General features: G+C 36.4%; 1 protein-coding gene across 1 annotated transcript in view; it reads right to left on the reverse strand.

Annotated features, from left to right (window-relative positions):
- Nucleotides 1-15,878: 15,878 nt before the first annotated feature.
- TET2 (tet methylcytosine dioxygenase 2) overlaps nt 15,879-20,752 on the reverse strand; it is a 143,973-nt gene continuing 139,099 nt past the window's right edge. Inside the window, exon 11 of the mRNA XM_082606896.1 lies at nt 15,879-20,615. Within this exon, the coding sequence (XP_082463022.1) occupies nt 19,159-20,615 (1,457 nt within the window). The 3' untranslated portion in view covers nt 15,879-19,158. The remainder of the gene's footprint in view (nt 20,616-20,752) is intronic.

Here is a 20,752-nt window from a genome sequence, read left to right on the forward strand (position 1 = left end):
GATCATACAGTATTTGTCTTTCTCTGTCTGACTTACTTCACTCAACATTATACCCTCGAGGTTCATCCAAGTTGTTGCAAATGGAAGGATTTCCTTCTTTCTTCTGACTAATATTCATTGTGTATCTATACCACATCTTCTTTATCCATTCATCCACTGACAGACACTTAGGTTGTTTCCATATCTTGGCTATTGTGAGTAATGCTGCAATGAACACAGGAGTGCAGACATCTCTACAAGATCCCGATTTCAATCTCTTTGGATATGTACCCAGAAGTGGATTTCTGGGTCATATGGTAGTTCTATTTTTAACTTTTTGAGGAATCTCTATGCGGTTTTTCATAATGACTGCACCAATTTACATCCCCACCAAAGTGCACAAGGGTTCCCCTCTCTCTACACCCTTACCAACACTTGTTCTCTTGTCTTTTTGCTTATAGCTATTCTAGCAGGTGTGAAGTGATATCTTATTGTGGTTTTGATTTGCATTTCCTGATGATTAGTGATGTCAAGTACTTTTGCATGTGCCTGTTGGCCCTCTATGTCTTCTTTGGAAAACTGTTTATTCAGTGTGTCTGCCTATTTTTCAATTGGGTTGTTCAGTTTTTTGTGCTATTGAGTTGTGTGAGTTCTTTATACACAGTAGTCCCCCCTTATCTATAGTTTCACTTTCTGTGGTTTCAGTTACCCACAGTCAACCATGGTCCAAAAATATTGATTGAAAATTCCAGAAATAAACAATTCATAAGTTTTAAATTGTGTACCATTCTGAGTAGTAAGATGAAATCTCACACAGGCCTGCTCTGTCCTGCCCAGGATCCCCAGCCATTGACATTGTCATGGCTCAGTGATCCAGGATCACCTAGAGCAGATGATCTTCTTCTGATGTATTGTCAAAAGGCCAATGAATAGTAACCTAACACTAGGTTGCAATGCCTATGTCCTTCACCTCACTTCATCTCATCATGTAGGCTTTTTATCATCTCACATCCTTAGAGGAAGAAGAAGGCTGAATACAGTACAATAAGATATTTTGAGAAAGGGAGAGAAAGAGAGACCACATTTGCATTACAGTATATTGTTATAATTTATTACAGTATATTGTTACTATACTGTTTATTACAGTATATTGTTATAATTCTATTTTATTATTAGTTGTTGTTAATCTCTTACTGTGCCTAATTTATAAATTAAACTTTATCATAGATATGTATTATAGGAAAAAAACATGGTATATATGGTGTTTGGTACTATACACAGTTTTAGGCATTCACTGGAGGTCTTGGAACCCCATAGATAAGGAGGAACTACTGTACTTTTCATATTATTTGATTATCAGATATTTGATTTGCCAATATTTTCTCTCATTCCATACACTGTCTTTTCCTTTTGTTGATTGTTTATTTTGCTGTGCAGAAGCTTTTTAATTTGTTGTCACACTTGTTTTTGCTTTTGTTGCTTGTGTTTTGCTGTCTTATCCAGGAAATCACTGCCAAGACCAATGTCAGAGAACTTTCTTCCTATGTTTTCTTCTACATGTATAATGTTTTCAGTTCTTAAATTTAAGTCTCTAATTCATTTGAGCTATTTTTTTCTGAATGATCTAAGATAGGAGTCCTATTTTATTCTTCTGCATGTGGTTATCCAGTTTTCCCAACACCATTTATTGAAGAGACTATCTTTTCCACATCAAGTATTCTTGGCTCCCTTCTCAAATATTAGTTTGCCTAATATGTGGGGGGTTCGTTTCTGGGCTCTTGATTCTGTTCCATTGGTCCTTGTGTATATGTTAATGCCAGTACAATACTATTTTAATTTCTTTGTAATAGCTTTAATTTCTTTTTAATAGCTTTGTAATATAGTTTGATACCAGGATGTGTGCTGTCTCTGGCTTTGTTCTTCCTCAGGATTGTGTTGGCTATTTGGAGTCTTTTGTGGTTCCATACAAATTGTAAGATTGTTTTTCTATTTCTGTTAAAAATTCCATTGGAATTTTTTTTTTTTTTTTTTTTTTTGGTGGTACGCAGGCCTCTCACTGTTGTGGCCTCTTCTGTTGTGGAGCACAGGCTCTAGACGCGCAGGCTCAGCAGCCATGGCTCATGGGCCCAGCTGCTCTGCAGCATGTGGGATCTTCCTGGACCGGGACATGAAGCCATGTCCCCTGCATCAGCAGGCGGACTCTCAACCACTGCGCCACCAGGGAAGCCCTGCCATTGGAGTTTTGATGGGGACTTCATTGATGGCTTTGGGTAATATGGACATTTTAACAATATTAATTCTTCTGATCCACAAACATGAGATATCTCTCCAAACTTTTTTGGTTTACCTAGTGCCACTTGTTAATTTTTGCCTTTGTTGGTGTCAAATCCATATAATCATTGCGAAGACTGACTTCAAGGAGTTTACCACCTATATTTTCTTCTGTGAGTTTTATAGTTTCAGGTCTTACATTCAAGTCTTTAATCCATTTTGAGTTAGTTTTTGTGTATGGTGTAAATGGTGGTTCAGTTTCTTTCTTTTGCATGTGGATAACCAGTTTTCTCAACATCATTTATTGAAGAGATTGTCCTTTCCTCATTGTATATTCTTATCTCCTTTGTCATAAATTAATTGACCATATATGCATGGTTTTACTTCTGGGCTCTCTGTTCTGTTCCATTAATCTATGTGTCTAGATTTTTTTGCCGGTACCATCTGGTTTTGATTACTATAGTTTTGTAATATCGTGTGAAGTCAGAAATTTTGATGCCTCCAGCTTTGTTCATCTTTCTCAAGAATGCTTTGTCTATTCATGCTCTTTTGTGGTTCCATACTAATTTTAGGATAATTTATTTCTACACCTGTGAAAAATGCCATTGGAATTTTGACAGGAATTACATTGAATCTGTAGTTTGCTTTGAGTAACATAAACATTTTAACAATATTTTTTCAATCCATCAGCACAGAATATCTTTCCATTTATTTGTATATTCAATTTCTTTCATCAGTGTCTTAGTTAAATTTATTGGTTAAATCTTGGTTAAATTTATTCCTAGGTATTTTATTCTTTTAGATGCAGATGTAAATAGGAATGTAAATGGGATGGTTTTCTTATTTTCTCTTTCCAATAGCTTAGTATATAGCGATGCAACAGATTTTTCTATGTTGATTTTTGTATCTCACAACTTTACTGAATTCCTTCATTAGTTCTAATATTTTTTGGTGGTGTCTTTATGGTTTTCTACATAAAATATACTGTATCTGCAAATGGTGACTGTTTAACTTCTTTCTGATTTGGATACCTTTTTATTCTTTTTCTTGCCTAATTGCTCTGGCTTGGGTGAGTGGACATCCTTGTTTTGTTTCTGATCTTAGAAGAAAAGTTTCCAGCTTTTCGTCATTGAGTATGTGTGAGTTTGTCATATATTGCCTTTATTATGTTGAGGTACATTTCCTCTATACACACTTCGTTGAGAGTTTTTATCAGAATGGATGTTGAATGCCTTTCTGACATCTGTTGAGATGACCATATGATTTTTATCCTTCATTTCGTTAACGTGGTATATCATATTCATTGATTTTGCAGATGTTGAACCATCCTTGCATCACTGGAATAAATCCAACCTAATCATTGTGTATGATTATTTTAATTTATTGTTGAATTTGGCTTGTTAATATTTTGTTGAGTGTTTTTACATTTATGTACATCAGGATATTGGCCAGTAATATTATTTTCTTGTAGCGTCCTTGTCTTGTTTGGTATCAAGGTAATGCTGGCCTTCTAAAATAAATTTAGAAGTGTTCTGTCTACATCAATTTTTTGGAAGTGCTTGAGAAGGATTGTTGTTAATTCTTCATTTTTATTTTAAAAAATTTTATTGAATTGTGTTTGACATTAGTTTCAGGTAATTCAATATTTTTATATATTTTATGCAAGAGGAAGTTATTAAAATATTTACCACATTCCCTGTGATGTACATTACATCCTTGTAACTTACATATTTTAATCTACTATTTTGTACCTCTTAATCCCTTTTATCTATTTTGCTCCTTCCCCCACTCTCTCTCCTCTAGTAACCACTAATTTGTTCTCTGTATCTGTGAGTCTGTTTGTTTCATTATAATTGTTTGTTTTTTTAGATTCTGCATGTAAGTGAAATCTTAGAGTATTTTCTTGTCTTATTTTGCTGAACATTATACCCTCCAGGTCCATCCATGTTGTCACAAATTTTCATTTTTTTATGGCTGAGTATTATTAGTGTGTGTTATCCATTCATCTATCAGTGGGCACTTACGTTACGTCCATAGTTTGGCTATTGTAAATAATGTTGCAATGAACATAAGAGTGTGTATTTCTTTTTGAATTAGTGTTTTTGTTTTCTTCAGATAAATACCCAGGAATGTAATGTTGTATCACATGATAGTTCTATTTTTAAGTTTTTGAAGAACCTCCATACTTTTTCCATAGTGGCTGCACCAAGTTACATTCCTACCAACAATGAATGAGGGTTCCCTTTTCTTCACAGCCTTGCCAACACTTGTTATTTGTTGTCTTTTTGTTAATAACCATTCTGACAGGTGTGAGGTGATATCATATTGCAGTTTTGACTTGCATTTCTCTGATGATTAGTGATGGTGATCATCTTTTCATGTGCCTGTCTTCTTTGGGGAAAATGCCTATTTAGGTCTGGTTCTCTGCCCATTTTTTAATTGAGTTGCTTTTATTTTTGATATTAAATTTTATGAGTTGTTTAAATATTTTGGATATTAACCCCTTATCAAACATACTGTTTGCAAATATCTGCTCCCAAGATTTTGGGGAAAGTAGGTTGACTTTTCTTTTTGTTGATGGTTTCCTTTGCTTTGCAAAAGCTTTTAAGTTTGATTAGGTCCCATTTGCATATTTTTTGCTTTTGTTCCCCTTCCCTGAGGAAACAGTTCCAAAAAATATTACTAAGACCAAAGTTAAAGAGCTTACTGCTTGTTTTCTTCTAGGAGTTTTATGGGTTAAGGTCTCACATGTAGGTCTATAATTCATTCTGAATTTATTATTGTATATGGTGTGAGAAAATGTTCTAGTTTCATTCTTTTACAAGTAGCTGTCTGGTTTTCTCAGAACCGCTTATTGAAGACACTGTCTTTTCCACAGTGTACATTTTTGCCTCCTTTTTCATAGATTAGTTGACCATATAAGTATGGATTCATTTCTGGGCTCTTTATTCTGTCCCATTGATCTATGTTTCTTTTTGTACCAGTATCATACTGTTTTGATTACTGTAGCTTTGTAGTGTAGTCCAAAGTTGGGGAGTATGATACTTCTAGGTTTGTTCTTTTTTCTCAAGATTGTTTTGGCTATTCAGGGTCTTTTGTGTTTCCATACAAATCTTAGGATTATTTGTTCTTGTTCTGTGAATAATATCATGAGTATTTGATAGTTATTGCATTAAATTTGTAGATTGCTTTGGGTAGTATGGACATTTTAACAATTCTTCCAGTCCATGAACACAGAGTATCTTTCCACTTATTTGTATTGTCTTTAATTTTCTTCATCAATGTCTTATAGTTTTCATATCCTTGGTTGAATTATTCCTAGGTATTTTATTCTTTTTGACTTGATTATAAGTGGGATGGTTTTCTTGACTTCTCTTTCTGATAGTTCATTATTAATGTAAAAAGTGAAACAGATTTCTGTGAATCTTGTATATTACAACTTCACTGAATTCATGTATTAGCTCTACTAGTTTTTTGGTGGAGTCTTCAGGGTTTTCTATATATCATATCATGTCATCTGCGAATAGTGACAGTTTTACCTCTTCCTTTCTAATTTGGATCCTTTTTATTTTCTTTTCCCTTGTCTGATTGCTGTGGCTAGGACTATCAACACTATGATAGATAAAAGTGACAAGAGTGGGCATCCTTGTCTTGTTCCTGATTTTAGAGGAAGAGCTTTCAGCTTCTCACCAGTAAGAATGATGTTAGCTGTGGGTCTGTCATAAATCTCCTTTATTATATTGAGATATGTTCCCTCTATACCAACTTTGATGAGAGTTTGTTCTTAAATTGATGTTGAATTTTGTCAACTGATTTTTTTTTCATCTATTGAGATTATCATGTAATTTTTATACTTTGTTTTGTTAATGTGTGTTTCCCATTGACTGATTTGTGGATATTAAATCATCCTTGCATCCCTGAGATAAATCTCAGTCAATCATGATGTATGATCCTTTTTATGTATTGGTGAATTTGGTTTGCTAATATTTTGTTGAGGATTTTTGCATCTCTGCTCATCAAGGATTTTGGCCTGTAATTTTTTTTTTTTTTTTTTTTTTTTTTAGTGTCTTTGTCTGTTTTTCATATCAGGGTAAAGCTGGCCTTGTAGAATGAGTTTGGAAGTATTCCCTCCTCTTCAATTTTTTGGAATAGTCTGAGAAAAATAGATATTAACTCTTCTTTAAATGTTTGGTAGAATTCCCCTGTGAAGCAGTCTGTTCTGTTTGTTGGGAATTTTTTATTACTGATTCAATTTTATTACTAGTGAATGATCATTCAGATTTTCTATTTCTTTCTGCTTCAGTCTTGGAAGATTATATGTTTCTAGGACTGTATCCATTTCTTCTACGTTATTCAGTTTAGTGGCATATAACTGTTTATAGTATTCTCTTATGACTGTATTTCTGTGATATATGTTGTAACTTCTCTTCTTTCATTTCGAATTTTATTGTATTTGGGCCCTCCCTTTTTTCTTGATGAGTCTGGATAAATGCTCATCTTTTTTTTTTTTAATTTTTAAAAAGCAGCTCTTAAGTTTATCAATCTTTTTTCTACTGGGTTTTTTTTTTGCTGTTGTTATTTATTTCCTTTCTGATCTTTATTATTTCCTTCCTTCTGCTGACTTTGGGCATGATTTGTTCTTTTTCTAATCCCTTTAGATGGCAAGTTAGGTTGTTGGAGCTTTACTTGTTTCTTGAAGGAGGCCTGTATGGCTATAAACTTCCCTCTTAGAAGTGCTTTTGCTGTGTCCCATAGATTTATAAAGTTGTGTTCCTATTTTCATTTGTCTCAAGGTATTTTTTGATTTATTTTTTGATTTCTTCATTGATCCATTGTTTTTTTAGTAGCACGTTGCTTAGTCTCCATGTTTGTGCTTTTTCCAGTTTTCTCCCTGTAATTGATTTCTAGTTACATACTATTGTGGTCAGAAAAGAAGCTTGATATAACTTCAGTCGTCTTAAATTTCTTGACAGTTGTTTTGTGGCTAGCGTGTGATCAATCCTGGAGGAGGTTCTGTGTGCATTTAAGAAGAAGGTATATTCTGCTGTTTTTGGGTGGAATGTTCTATAGATATTAAGTCCTGGTGGAATGTGTCATTTAAGGCTATTGTTTCCTTATTGATTTTCTGCCTAGGTGATCTATCCATTGATGTAAGTGGGTGTTTGTTCTTTAAATATTTGGTAGAATTCACCAGTGAAGCAGTCTGGTCCTGGAGTGTTGTTTGTTGAGAGGTTCGATTACTGATTCAATCTCCTTACTCATTATTGGTCTGTTCATATTTTGTTTCTTTATGATTCAGTCTTTCTAGGAATTTTTCTGTTTCTCGGAATTTATCCACTTCTTCTAGGTTATTCAGTTTTGGACATATAATTGTTTTTAGTAGTCTCTTATGATACTTTGTATTTCTGAGGCATCAGTTGTAATGTCTCCTCTTTCATTTCTAATTTTGAGTCCTCATCCTCTTTCAGTTTTTCTAAGTTTGCCTAACTAAAAGTTCATGAATCTTCTTTATCTTTTCAAAAAAACAGCTTTTAATTTCAATGATATTTTCTATTGTTTTTGTGGTCTCGATTTCATTAATTTCTGCTCTGATTTTGGTACTGACCTCCTTCTGCTAACTTTGGGCTTAATTTTTTCTTTTTTCTAGTCCCTTTTTTCTAGTTCCTTGAAATTTATGTTATTTGAGATTTTTCTTTTTTTTAATAATATACACATTAATATATGCATATATAAAATTCCCTTTTAGAAAAGTTCTTGCATCATCCCATCATTTTTGATATGTTGTACCTTCATTTTTTAGTTTGTTTCTAAGCTATTTGATTTCCCTTTCTTTCTTTTTTTTTTTTTTGGCTTTTTTAACATCTTTATTGAAGTATAATTGCTTTACAATGGTGTGTTAGTTTCTGCTTTATAACAAAGTGAATCAGTTATACATATACATATGTTCCCATATCTCTTCCCTCTTGTGTCTCCTTCCCTCCCACCCTCCCTATCCCACCCCCTTAGGTGGTCACAAAGCACTGAGCTGATCTCCCTGTGCTATACAGCTGTTTCCCACTTGCTATCTATTTTACATTTAGTAGTGTATATAATTCCATGCCACTCTCTCACTTCATCCCAGCTTACCCTTCCCCCTTCCCGTGTCCTCAAGTCCATTCTCTACGTCTGCATCTTTATTCCTGTCCTGCCCCTAGGTTATCCATAACCAATTATTTTTTTAGATTCCGTATATATGTGTTAGCATATGGTATTTGTTTTTCTCTTTCTGACTTACTTCACTCTGTATGACAGACTCTAGGTCCATACACCTCACTACAAAGAACTCAGTTTCATTTCTTTCTATGGCTGAGTAATATTCCATTGTATATATGTGTCACATCTTCTTTATCCATTCATCTGATGATGGACACTTAGGTTGCTTCCATCTCCTGGCTATTGTAAATAGAGCTGCAGTGAACATTTTGGTACATGACTCTTTTTGAATTATGTTTTTCTCAGGGTCTATGCCCAGTACTGGGATTGCTGGGTCGTATGGTAGTTCTATTTGTAGCTTTCTAAGGAAACTTCATACTGTTCTCCATAGTGGCTGTATCAATTTACATTCCCACTAGCAGTGCAGGAGTGTGCTCTTTTCTCCACACCCTCTCCAGCATTTATTGTTTCTAGATTTTTTGATGATGGCCATTCTGACAGGTGTGAGATGATATCTCATTGTAGTTTTGATTTGCATTTCTCTAATGATAAATCATGTTGAGCATTCTTTCATGAGTTTGTTGCCAATCTGTATATCTTCTTTGGAGAAAGATCTATTTAGGTTTTCTGCCCATTTTTGGATTGGGTTGTTTGTTTTTTTGTTATTGAGCTGCATGAGCTGCTTGTAAATTTTGGAGATTAATCCTTTGTCAGTTGCTTTGTTTGCAAATATTTTCTCCCATTCTGAGGGTTGTCTTTTGGTCCTGTTTATGGTTTCCTTTGCTGTGCAAAAGCTTTTAAATTTCAGTAGCTCCCATTTGTTTATTTTTGTTTTTATTTCCATTTCTCTAGGACGTGGGTCAAAAAGGATCTTGCTGTGATTGATGTCATAGAGTGTTCTGCCTATGTTTTCCTCTAAGAGTTTTATAGTGTCTGGCCTTACATTTAGGTTTTTAATCCGTTTTGAGCTTATTTTGTGTATGGTGTTAGGGAGTGTTCTAATCTCATACTTTTACATGTCCCTGTCTAGTTTTCCCAGCACCACTTATTGAAGAGGCTGTCTTTTCTCCCCTGTATATTCTTGCCTCCTTTATCACAGATAAGGTGACCATATGTGTATAGGTTTATCTCTGGGCTTTCTATCCTGTTCCATTGATCTATATTTCTGTTTTTGTGCCGGTACCATACTATCTTGATTACTGTAGCTTTGTAGTATAGTCTCGAGTCAGGGAGCCTGATTCCTCCAGCTCCATTTCTCATTCTCAAGATTGCTTTGGCTATTCTGGGTCTTTTGTGTTTCCATACTAATTGTGAAATTTTTTGTTCTAGTTCTGTGAAAAATGCCAGTGGTAGTTTGATAGGGATTGCATTGAATCTGTAGATTGCTTTGGGTAGTAGAGTCATTTTCACAATGTTGATTCTTCCAATCCAAGAACATGGTATATTTCTCCATCTATTTGTACCCTTTCTTGTTTTGATCCATTGGATTTTCAGGAGTATATTGATTAATCTGCACATATTTGTGAATTTTCCAGCTTTTCTCTTGTTACTGATTTCTAGTTTCATACCATTGTGACTGGAAAAGATACTTTTATGATTTCAGTCTTCTTATATTTGCTAGGACTTGTTTTGTCACATGTGATCTGTTCTGAAGAAAATTTCGTTTGAACTTGAGACGAATCTGTATTCTTTTGCTGTTAGACCATTCTTCTGTATATGTCTGGTGGGTTTATTTGGTCTAAAGTTTGGTTCAAGTCTAACATTTCCTTGTTTTTCTGTCTTGGTATCTCTCCATTGTTGAAAATGGAGTATTGAAGTCCCCTATTATTGAAATCCCCTGCATTATTGTCTATTTCTCCCTTCAGACCTATTAGTATTTGCTTAATATATTTAAGGTGCTCTAATGTTGAGTGTGTATATACTCATGATTTTTTTAATCTTCTTAATAAACTGACACCCTTATCATTATAATGTCCATGTTTTCCTCTTGATATTGTTATTGGCTTAAAGTCTATTATTTTTCTGATATAAACATAGCTACCCCTGCTCTCTTGGTTTCCATGTGCATGGAATATATGTACTCTTCATTTGATCCACGTATGTCCTTAAAGCTGAAGTGAGTCTTTTGTAGGCAGCATATAGTTGGATCTTGTTTTTTTCATCCATATAGCCACTCTATGCCTTTTCATTTGAGAATTCAGTCCATTAATACTTAGAGTAATTATTGGTAGGTAAGTTTTGAAGTTCAGGTTTTCTTTTCTTTTCTTCTTTTCCCTGCCTTTCTTTGTAAGTTGATGACTTTCTGTAGTGGAATGCTTTGATTCCCTTCTCTTTATCTTGTGTATCTGTTGTAGATTTTGATTTTGTATTTCCCATGAGGTTTACATAAAACATCTGTTTTGTTTTTGTTTTGTTTATTTGTTTTTGTTTTTGGTCACGCCATGCAGCTTGTGGGATTTTAGTTCCCTCACCAGGGATTGAACCCAGAGCCACGGCACTGAAAGCACTGAGTCCTGACCACCGGACTGCCAGGGAAGTCCCAAAACATCTTGTATATATAACAGTCTAATTTGCACTGATAACTTTGACTGCATATAAAAACTATATTTTTACTCTCTCCCTCTTTTATGTTTCTGATGTCATCTTTAACCATTTTAAAAAAAATTGTGTATCCATTAACAACTTTTTGAAGCTAGAGCTGTTTTTATGCTTTTGTGCCTTAACCTTTACTCTAGAATTAAGTAGTTTGCACATCACCATATTATCGTATTAGAGTATTCTGAATGTATTTGCTAATCTTTACCAATGTGTGGTATATTTTTATGTTTTCATTTTACTAGTAATCATTCTTTTTTTTTTTTTTTACTAGTAAGCATTCTTTTGTTTCAAATCAAATAACTCATTTCAGCACTTCTTTTAAGGCTGGTTTAATGGTCATCAATTCCCTTTTGTTTATTAGGGAAAGTCTTTATTTCACCTTCAGTTCTGAAGAACAACTTTGCTTGGTAAAATAGTGTTGATTAGCAGTTTCTTTCTTTAATACTTTGCCTATGTCATTCCATTCTCTCCTGACCTGTGAGGTCTCTGTTGAGAAATCCACTGATAGCCTTATGTGGGTTCCTTTGCATGAGAGAATTTTTTTCTCTTGCCTCTTTTCAATTCTTATTTTTCTTTGGCTTTAGAGATTCTAGTTATTATGTGTCTTGGAAAAGAACGTTTTGGATGAAAATTTTGACATGACTTATTAACTTCATGAGCTTGGATCTGTCTTGTCTTTTAAAATCCATTCTTAACATAGAGTTATCCTTTAAAACGCTAATCAGGTCATGTTCCTCCTCTTTTGAGAACCCTCTAATATCATCATCTTAGAGTAAAGGCCAAAGGACTTACAATTCTCTATAACAGGGACCCCCTCCACCATCTAAACTTATCCTCACCGCTCTCTTCATTGCTTGTTCTGCTCCAGCCACAACCTTCCTATATTTGCTAGCCCACTTTAGGGCTTTTCTCTTCCTGTTTCTCTCTGCTTGATATACTCTTTCTCAAATATCCACATGGCTTGTATCTTCATTGTCTTCAAATATTACCTTATCAGTAAAACTTCCTTGACAAACTGATATTTAAAAAATCCAGCATCCCTCCCAATAGTCACTGCTCCCTTTTCCCTTACCCTGCCTTACTTTTCCTCTGTGCACTTAGCTACTTTATTCTGTGTCTCTCTCTCTCCTAACTAGAATATAAGCTCCAAGAGGATAGGGACTTATTGGTTTTGCTTATTGCTGGATGCCTAACTCCCAGAAATGCACGTGACACCATTTTTAAGAGTGAGTGTTTAAAACTATTTCTTAATGAATGGATGAATGAGTGAATGAATGAATAATTATATAAAACCAGGTGTTGGGAAAGGTGATCTCTAAGGTCTCATTCAAATTTGCTCATCCATGACTTTGTACAGTTAAAATGTACTTCCTTTTTTTCACTAATGACTTGAAAATGCATTAAAATAAAACCACTATGGTAGGAAATTTCAGCTTCAGCTCAACTAATTAACATAATTATAATATCTGGCTTTTAATTTTGTTTTTTTAGTTCTTTTGATGTGCTTTGAACTCATGTATTCCTCACAACAACCTTGTGACATAGTTATTATTATTTTCATTCTTCAGATGTGGAAATTGAGGAAAATACAGGACAGATTAGCACGTAGCCCAAGGCTGCACAGCTAGTAATGCAGAGCCAGGATTTGAACCCAGAGCTATAGTTCTTTATTGTAGGTCATCTCCTAGGGAATATAAAAACAAAAATTAAAAAAAAATCAATGGTACATAATATTTGGAACATAACTCCCTTCCATTTTAATATACTCTGCCTTAAAAATATTTTATTCAAATACATGTATTTGAAACATGGATATTATAAACACTAATTCCACGAAATACACCTGTTAGTAGATGACATTGTAAGGAAAGGAAATAAAAATATAATTTCCTCAATCATTTATTTTTTTCCTTTGGTTAATTTTTTTTTTCCTTCTGCTTTTAACTCAAATTGGTTGAGCTTCTTATTAGTCTTTGGTGTGTATTTGGTATCTTAGAAACTGTGATGTCATTCCAACTACTGGAATTTTCACAGAGTCACTAGGGGAGTATTACCTCATCTGAAAACTAATTTGAGGGTTAATAAGATTATAGGACAGAGGATTATTTCCTTGTTTTGTCACTGTCTTCTCTCTAGCTTGGAGGTCCTAGTGCTGCTTCATAATCAAGAACTCTTACACTGTTATGCAAACCTGTTTGGTCAGGCGAGGGAATTCGGGGTCGTGTTGTGGGAAGTCAGCTGGGTGGGCACTAACGTGTGGTCAGTGGGATGCACCTTCTAGCAGGAAGCAAAGGGTAGGGAGGGAGGGAGAGGAAAAACTTTGGAAGAATAACCGTGTATTTGAGTTTGTACTTAAAGTTTTACATTCCCATTAATCCTTACCACGTCCCTGTGAGGAATGTACTATTTTACGGACTTTTACAGATGAAGCTTAACTAGTAAAACTACTGCATCCAAAGCCAGGTGCTTTCTGCTGCACTTCTGCCGGTACTTCATCATGTTTCTTAAAGCTCAGTCAAGAGCTACCCATGAGAGAGGGGTTAGGGAACCAGGGGCATTTCAAGTTTCAAGCTACACCACCCAGATTTCTATTACTGTGACTATGCTGTGCAAGGAATATAAAGCAAGTGCTTGGTGAATATGCCTAGAAGTCCTTCATTCTGTGAATTTAAATGACCTGAATTCCTTCTTGTGGGGGTAGGGAAGAAGTGGAGTATCTCTCTGTAACTACTATTTTACTCATCACCTAAGGAGAAATCTCATTTCAGTTTGAATTAAGAATTGATTAGAGAGGAAAATGTCAATGTGAGTCGAGAAATTCCTTTTGAAAAAGCATAAAAGGAAGCCCCCAAAGAAAGCATACTCGTGCAGCGTGTGTGCAAGGAAAAGAGAGGCTCCTTTCAAGAGGGAATGAATGTTGTACCAGAGAAGCAAAGACATTTGTGAGAAATTGCCTGGTAAGAGAGAGGGAAATGCAGGCACGTGGCCTCAAAAATGTGGGAATAAAAGTATTTTTGTTCTTCGAAAACTTAGGAGTGCTGGTAAAACTGAAATAATCTATAATTACGGTTAATTCTCTTCTAGGCTTTTTTGCGAACGTTTTCTCACCACTTTAACAACTAGAGAGTGTTTCTCAGCGGAGAGAGGGAAGAAGGCAGGGAGGAAGTAACCTCGCCCCTTACCGCAAAGCCCAGTGACTGAAGTTAGTTAGCAAGTGTTTCATGTGGCTCGCACTCTCCCCCTGCATTGATTTGAAAGAAAAGATGCTCCCCAAACTTTCCTTTTTTTTTTTTTTTTTTTTTTTGCTGGACATTCACCTCCAGGTGGCCTTTAAACCAACAAAACCAAATAAAAATTCTCTGAAGCTTGAGGAGAAGCTTCCTTGATGAATAAGGTCTTTTCTCACTGAATCTGGTTCTTACATAGCTGATTTGGTACAGAGCAGAATCAGGCAGGAGTCGAAGAGAAGTTCGAATTACCCAAAGCGGGAGGGAGGGTTTTTAGGATAGATCAACTGAAGAGACCAAGGAAAGGAGCAAGTGGTACTGTGTGACAGGGCAGCTGTGTGCACGCCTGCTTGCATGAAAAGGTTCATTCTCGGCAATTATTTCCAGAGGAGGCAAGGGGTCAATAAAGCTTTGTGATGCTGGCTCATTTGTTATTGCCAGCTGTCTCCCCTCTCCACCTGCGGGCTTAGAAGCAGCAGGGCTGCCTGCACCTTCATTTACAGGGCACTGGCATCACCAGCCTCCACTAGTGGGATCTGGATGGGCCCTGGCAGGAAAAGTTTTTGTGTTCACAGAACCTTAAATTCCCCTTGCCCTGCACAGTGGAGACTAGCAAATGTGAAGAGTGGGAGGTTCCCAAGGTCCAACCAGAGGATGGATCATGAAATGAGTGTTGACAACACCCCCAGAGGGTTGAAATTAAAAAAAAAAAATTGGTGAACCACTGTTTTTTAATGATGATGTTGCTTCTCCTCTTAACATCCTGGCTTTGAGTAGAGTGCTGGAGAAATCACCCAGGCTATGAGTTCAAAGATTTCCTGGGCTCAGGCATGACTATTTGACCCAGGCTGAACAGAGAGAAAAGTATGGGAAAGGGAATTCCCTTACTTCAGGCATGATGTAAATGACTTCCCTAGCAATTTCGGAAGGGGTCAGCGTGAGGGTTGGAAGACTCAGTCTAAGTAGAACTAGTAACTGTGTTTGATATCTTGTGTTTCTAGAAAGTGTTTCGGCAGGAGTGCACTGGGGTTGTGTGAGGGGTGATTGACATGACAGGGGAAGGAGTAGAGAGGACAATCTAGCCTCCGGCTCCCTGAAGCCATGTGGGGTGGGTGAGGACATGCACATTTGTCTGGTGCCTCCCAGGCTACCTCTTCCCACTCCCATTGCCTAATATTGCCTGCCTTTCCGATAGACAGGAAGAGGAATTTTCCTTGAAGGGTGGACTTGAAGAGGGCAATGAGAATCTGAGAGCAGGGCTGGCCTTAGACCTATGAACTCAACCCTGGCGTCCCTGCTGTCACCGATAGCCCTCAGACTCTACACCAGGAGGGATGGTCAGCCTGTGGTCAGCAGAAGTGCTGTTACACCACTCCTGACTTACACTGGCTACACATGCAAAGTGAAGGGGCTAACAAGTAAGCTTGAAAACAAAGTTGAATAACTACAGAAATATTTTGGCCTTAATTATTTCGATGTCACCTTATAGTTCACTATTAAGAATCACCATCTACAAAGTATCTTTAAAAAGCAATTTCTTTTCATTCCCTTTTGCCTCACTGAGGTGGCAGTAATTCAGGCAGTAAATAGAAACTTCAACAATACTTAGAGTGCATTAAATAAATATAAATTTTATTAAAAACACTCACATAGCGTTATCAGGAATGATATAATAATAAACGCTTTCAAATAACCTGCATTCATAACATTACAATACTTACAGTATTTATAACCATCCTCAGATTTTTATAGACAACCAAACATCTCATGAAAATGAAACTGTTTTTTAAAAAAGCGTAGAAAAATGCACACAGAATTCATTATATTAGTGTCAAACTGCAAAAGTTTCCTACACAAGTTAACCACTAGCTTTAGAAGTGAACTGTACACCACTGTGCGTCAATCAAGATGAAAAATTCATTCAAGTAAAGTTGACACCACTCAGAAGCATTTTCAAGTATGGCTATATAGTCAACCTGATATTCCTATATAAGCAAATGGGAGATCTGCTTTCCATTCATTCTGAGGCAGGTTTGATATTTACAATTATAGATCTGATATTTACAATATGCCACTCAATTTCCTCTCTTCCTCCCTACCTAACCTCTCCTCAAACCCCCGAACTATACTTCCTGCTCTTGTTGGCCAGCAGTTTGACAAATGACAGTGGATGATACAGAAACCAAATATTCCCTCGTATTGGGATGGCTGACTCAAAACCAACAAATGTGCATGAAGTAATCAAATATTTGGGGTTAGATATATGGTATATGCAAAATATTAAAATCATGCAGTTTGACAAATACAAATGTTCTTGAAATGCCTGTAAATTGATTACAGCCAAAAACTGGAGAAATTTTTTAAAAGACAAAAGCCATGTTATAAAGATTTGACCAATAAAACTCAAAGGCCTCTGTTGATTAAGAATTTATTTGAAATGTTAGTAAGCAAAAATGTACACAGACTAAGACATAATTGTACAGTTGATTGCACACCATCCCCCTAAGTGTTTTGTTTGTGTAGAGAAGTCCTCATGGATCTGTGCCTGTATTGGTTACAGGATCAAAACATCTTTATTTAGAGAGTTAAGGACTCTAGCCAACAGTCACTTGCCAAACTCCTGCCTTACAATTTTCCCTTTATCAGCTCAGTGCATTCTATTTTCATGTAATTTTTTTCTGCTTGAAACAGTCAGAAGATTCTCCAAACTCTTAAAATGCTTTTCTTTACAATAAAAAGAGCCAACAGATTTACAAAATTAGTTTTAGTTACATCAGGACATATACAAGTAAAATAGGAGGGATTCAAAATAAAAGGGTTAAATCCCTGAAAAAGAATATATTTATTAACCTACAACAATTTTACATAAACACAGGTGACATGTTGGCATAAGGAGAACATGAGCTGAAATATCCCTGAATTTTTAGAACAAAAGGTTGAAGTTCAAGTTATACTTGCTAAGAAATCAAGTATTGAAAAAAGGTATGCTTTTTTTTTTTTTTATAAAAAAAAGACTTGGAAAAAAATGATGGTACACAATGCTATAAGCTTTCACTCTCAGTTCAATATCCTATTGCCAAACTAGTGTTGAGGTATATGACAAATAGGAACATCACTCAAACCTTTAATGAATTCTTAGCTCACATTATGATATATTTATAGCAGGCTGAGTAGCACCATCATGATGTGAATTCTGCTTCAAATCCATATATATATATATATATATATATATATATTTAATTTCTTTTTACAGTACTAAAATACTAAAGCATTGCGTTAAAAAAGTTTTGTTTACAATTTAATTTACTTACTATACATCTCTTTCACTTCTTTATACAAATTAATGATTTAAAACCACCACAGCAAACCAGCTGCCTGTTTTTTTTTTTCTTTTAATTAATAGATTCACATGGAACTAACCCTGTTTATTAATCTTATGCAGGCATCAGTCTGCTCAATCTTCCTGGTAAAGAGGACACTTAAGCTAAGAAATGACAACATCACAATGTACAATTATCAACACAAAGGCAGCACTGAAGAGCATACAGATCCATAAAATAGCATTGCTTAAGTGAACTAGCTTTGTTGAGTCTGTAGCATGCGGTTAATCACTACCTGCAGTTAACAGAAAATTCATAAAACTCTACATATTTGAGCAATGAACTTGTCATACAATTTTGTACAAAACTGTTTTACAGTATAGCATGTGAGATGAGCACCAGAAAACATGTATTTTGTGGACTAATGTATTCCCTTGAATCCAATAAGTCCCGTTTTGGATTTAACTGGCTATAATAAAAATGGACACATTGCTCATCAGCAGATGCATGGCTAAAAGCAAAAATATTTTAAAAGCTTTCTTTGTTTCCTTAAAAAAATCAACTTTGCATTCTAAAATGAAAGTAAACTTTTTTTTTTTTTTAACGTCTCAGTACCTTAGCATTGTTCAAGTTGTCAAAGCTTAGGTAGACAAAGTGCTTCTAAAACACCATTTAAAATATTTATAGATATACATGTTTGTGCACATATACATATTTGTGTGTATATATATATGTACATATATATGTTTATTGTCCTACAAGGACTTCACTGGATGAGCAAAATCCAGAGGCCTTTAAAATGTCCACACTTTAAAAACTAAGCTTGTGTAAGAATAGGTAATTACGATTAAAAACTTGAATGAAAAGGTACCCCCATGATTCAAGGGCACTGCAGTACACTGATAGCATCTTGATGATATAAAGGCATTAATTTTCAACTGTTAAAGACACCATTTTCTTAGCACCATTTCTTAGAACATCCAAACAAATTCAGTGTTTTGCTGTCTATTCATTTATGCTTCCTGTAGCTATTTTGATAAATAAAAGTTAATATTAAGATTACAGTAAAAACCGCATGTTAAAAAGCCATAATTCCAGTATTTCAGTACATTGTATATTCAGCACCAGATGGTATTTTAAGATTCCTGCCCCTGTAATACTACAGTACTTGTTTGATTTGTGTTCCACGACTATGCAAACTTGGTATTATTAAAAGTGGTCACAGATGTGTAGAGTTGTAAGGGGGAAAAATATCACATTTAAATATCATCTCATCCAATAATAGAACCAGTGTTTAAAAATGTAAATTGTGGAACACTTTCTTCTCCACCTTCTTTTTGCATAGAATGCTTTGGTCTTTTGCCTAGATTCCATCTGTGACCACTTAGGAGTCAGTGGAAATTAAGTGCTATGGTAAGATGACCTCTTTCTTTGCTGGTGAGCTGAGGTTCATCTCACCACATTTGTCAGGAATACTGTGTCCTTTCCCCACTGCCCACATCATGAGAACTACACTATGGACAGATTGGTTGTGGTCTTTTCAAATGAGGTAACCAACACAAGGGGCGACATCATATGTATCTGTTGTAAGGCCCCGTGACCCTAGTGAAGGCGTATGGAGATGTAGTTACTGTGGAGTCTGTGGTCACGGACATGGTCCTTTCGGCAAGGGACTTGATGAAGCGCAGGTAAGTGGGCTCGGCAGGTTCATGCGGCTCAGTGGGCTCCCGTTTCACTTTTTTGCCGTGGGTTTTCTGAGGCACATAGTCTGGGCCATACTTTTCACACTCCTCCTCTTTCTCGCGGGCTTTCTCGGCCATTTTGGCTTCCCAGAGCGCCAAGCCATGTTTTGGCTCATTCATGCTCTTGTGCTGGTAAAAGACGAGTGAGATCCTGGTGGGGTGATTCCTGTTGGGATTCTTTAAAGGGGTTGTGGCATGCAGCTCGCGCTTTGCACACTCGATGAGAATGGACCCGTGAGTCGGAGCCACAGCCACTCCCCCAATGTCAGGGTCCAGGAAGCTCTGCTCGCTATCAGACCAGACCTCGTCATTGTCCTCAGCAGCACAAGGCTGCTTTTCCTGACTGACAGCATCGTGTACTTTGTGGAAGCCTTCTTGGACAGAAGCAGTTTCATCATGGTTAAGACCTGGAAGCGTCTTAGATAACCCATTTGCTGTGTGGGAGAGCATGTCATTCTCCTTGTTTGGGAGATGCAGGGCATGAAGAGAGCTGTTGAACATGCTCGGAGCTGCACTGTAGTTATGGATTAAATGAGAAGATGGGTGATGCTCACCATTTTTATAGTCTGTGTTTGGATTGCTCAGATTGGGTGGTAATCGAGAGGCAGCCCCCATGAAGTGGCCATCCATCTCATGAGCGGAATAAGGAGGAAATGTACCTACATGGTGTACATTTGGTCTAAGAGTACAACTGCTGAAGGCATCTCCTTGCATATTTTGGTTTCCGTAACCTAAGTACTTAGAAGTAAAACTCTGGCTATTTCCGAACCTCGGCTGGTAAAGCGTATGGATGGGTGGTAGATTTAGCTTAGACAGAGGATCTTGGTTTGGATACCTGTATAGATCCATGGGCTGAGACTGGGGAGAATAGGAACCCAGATATTGGGAGCACTTGTCCATTGATATGTTTCCATTGCATTGATATGATGATGGATATTGGTTATTCTGATTCAAAAGCCCAGGGTAGGGGCTCATGGGATTAGAAGAATTCAAATATGAACCTGCAGCTTGGGATGAGGTGGAATAGAGGTTCATAGGGTTGGCGCCTCCATAAATATCTGAAGTGTGTGAAGAGCTTGGATAAGGACTAACTGGATTGGGCCTTCTCGTGTATAGACTGGTGGATCCAGAAGAAGTGTAAGAGCTGACAGACTCTGACTGAGGGTTATCAGTGAAGGGGTGATGTGGCTGCTGCAGCTGTGGTGGCTGCTTCTGTGGCTGTGGAAGCTGCTTCTGCAATTGGGGCTGGGGCTGCTGCATGACTGGTCCTGAAAGTCGCAGAAGTTCTGTGGACAGGATAAGAGAGAGCAAGGACAAACATGCTCGATCAGCACTTTATGAGAACTAGTGAGGATGTCTACATGTATGTGAGAACCATCACTAGAATTATGCAACACCCATCACACGAGGACAAGAGCAATGT

Source organism: Mesoplodon mirus (assembly GCF_964341445.2).
Source record: "Mesoplodon mirus genome assembly, chromosome: 2".
Lineage (NCBI taxonomy): Eukaryota > Metazoa > Chordata > Mammalia > Artiodactyla > Ziphiidae > Mesoplodon > Mesoplodon mirus.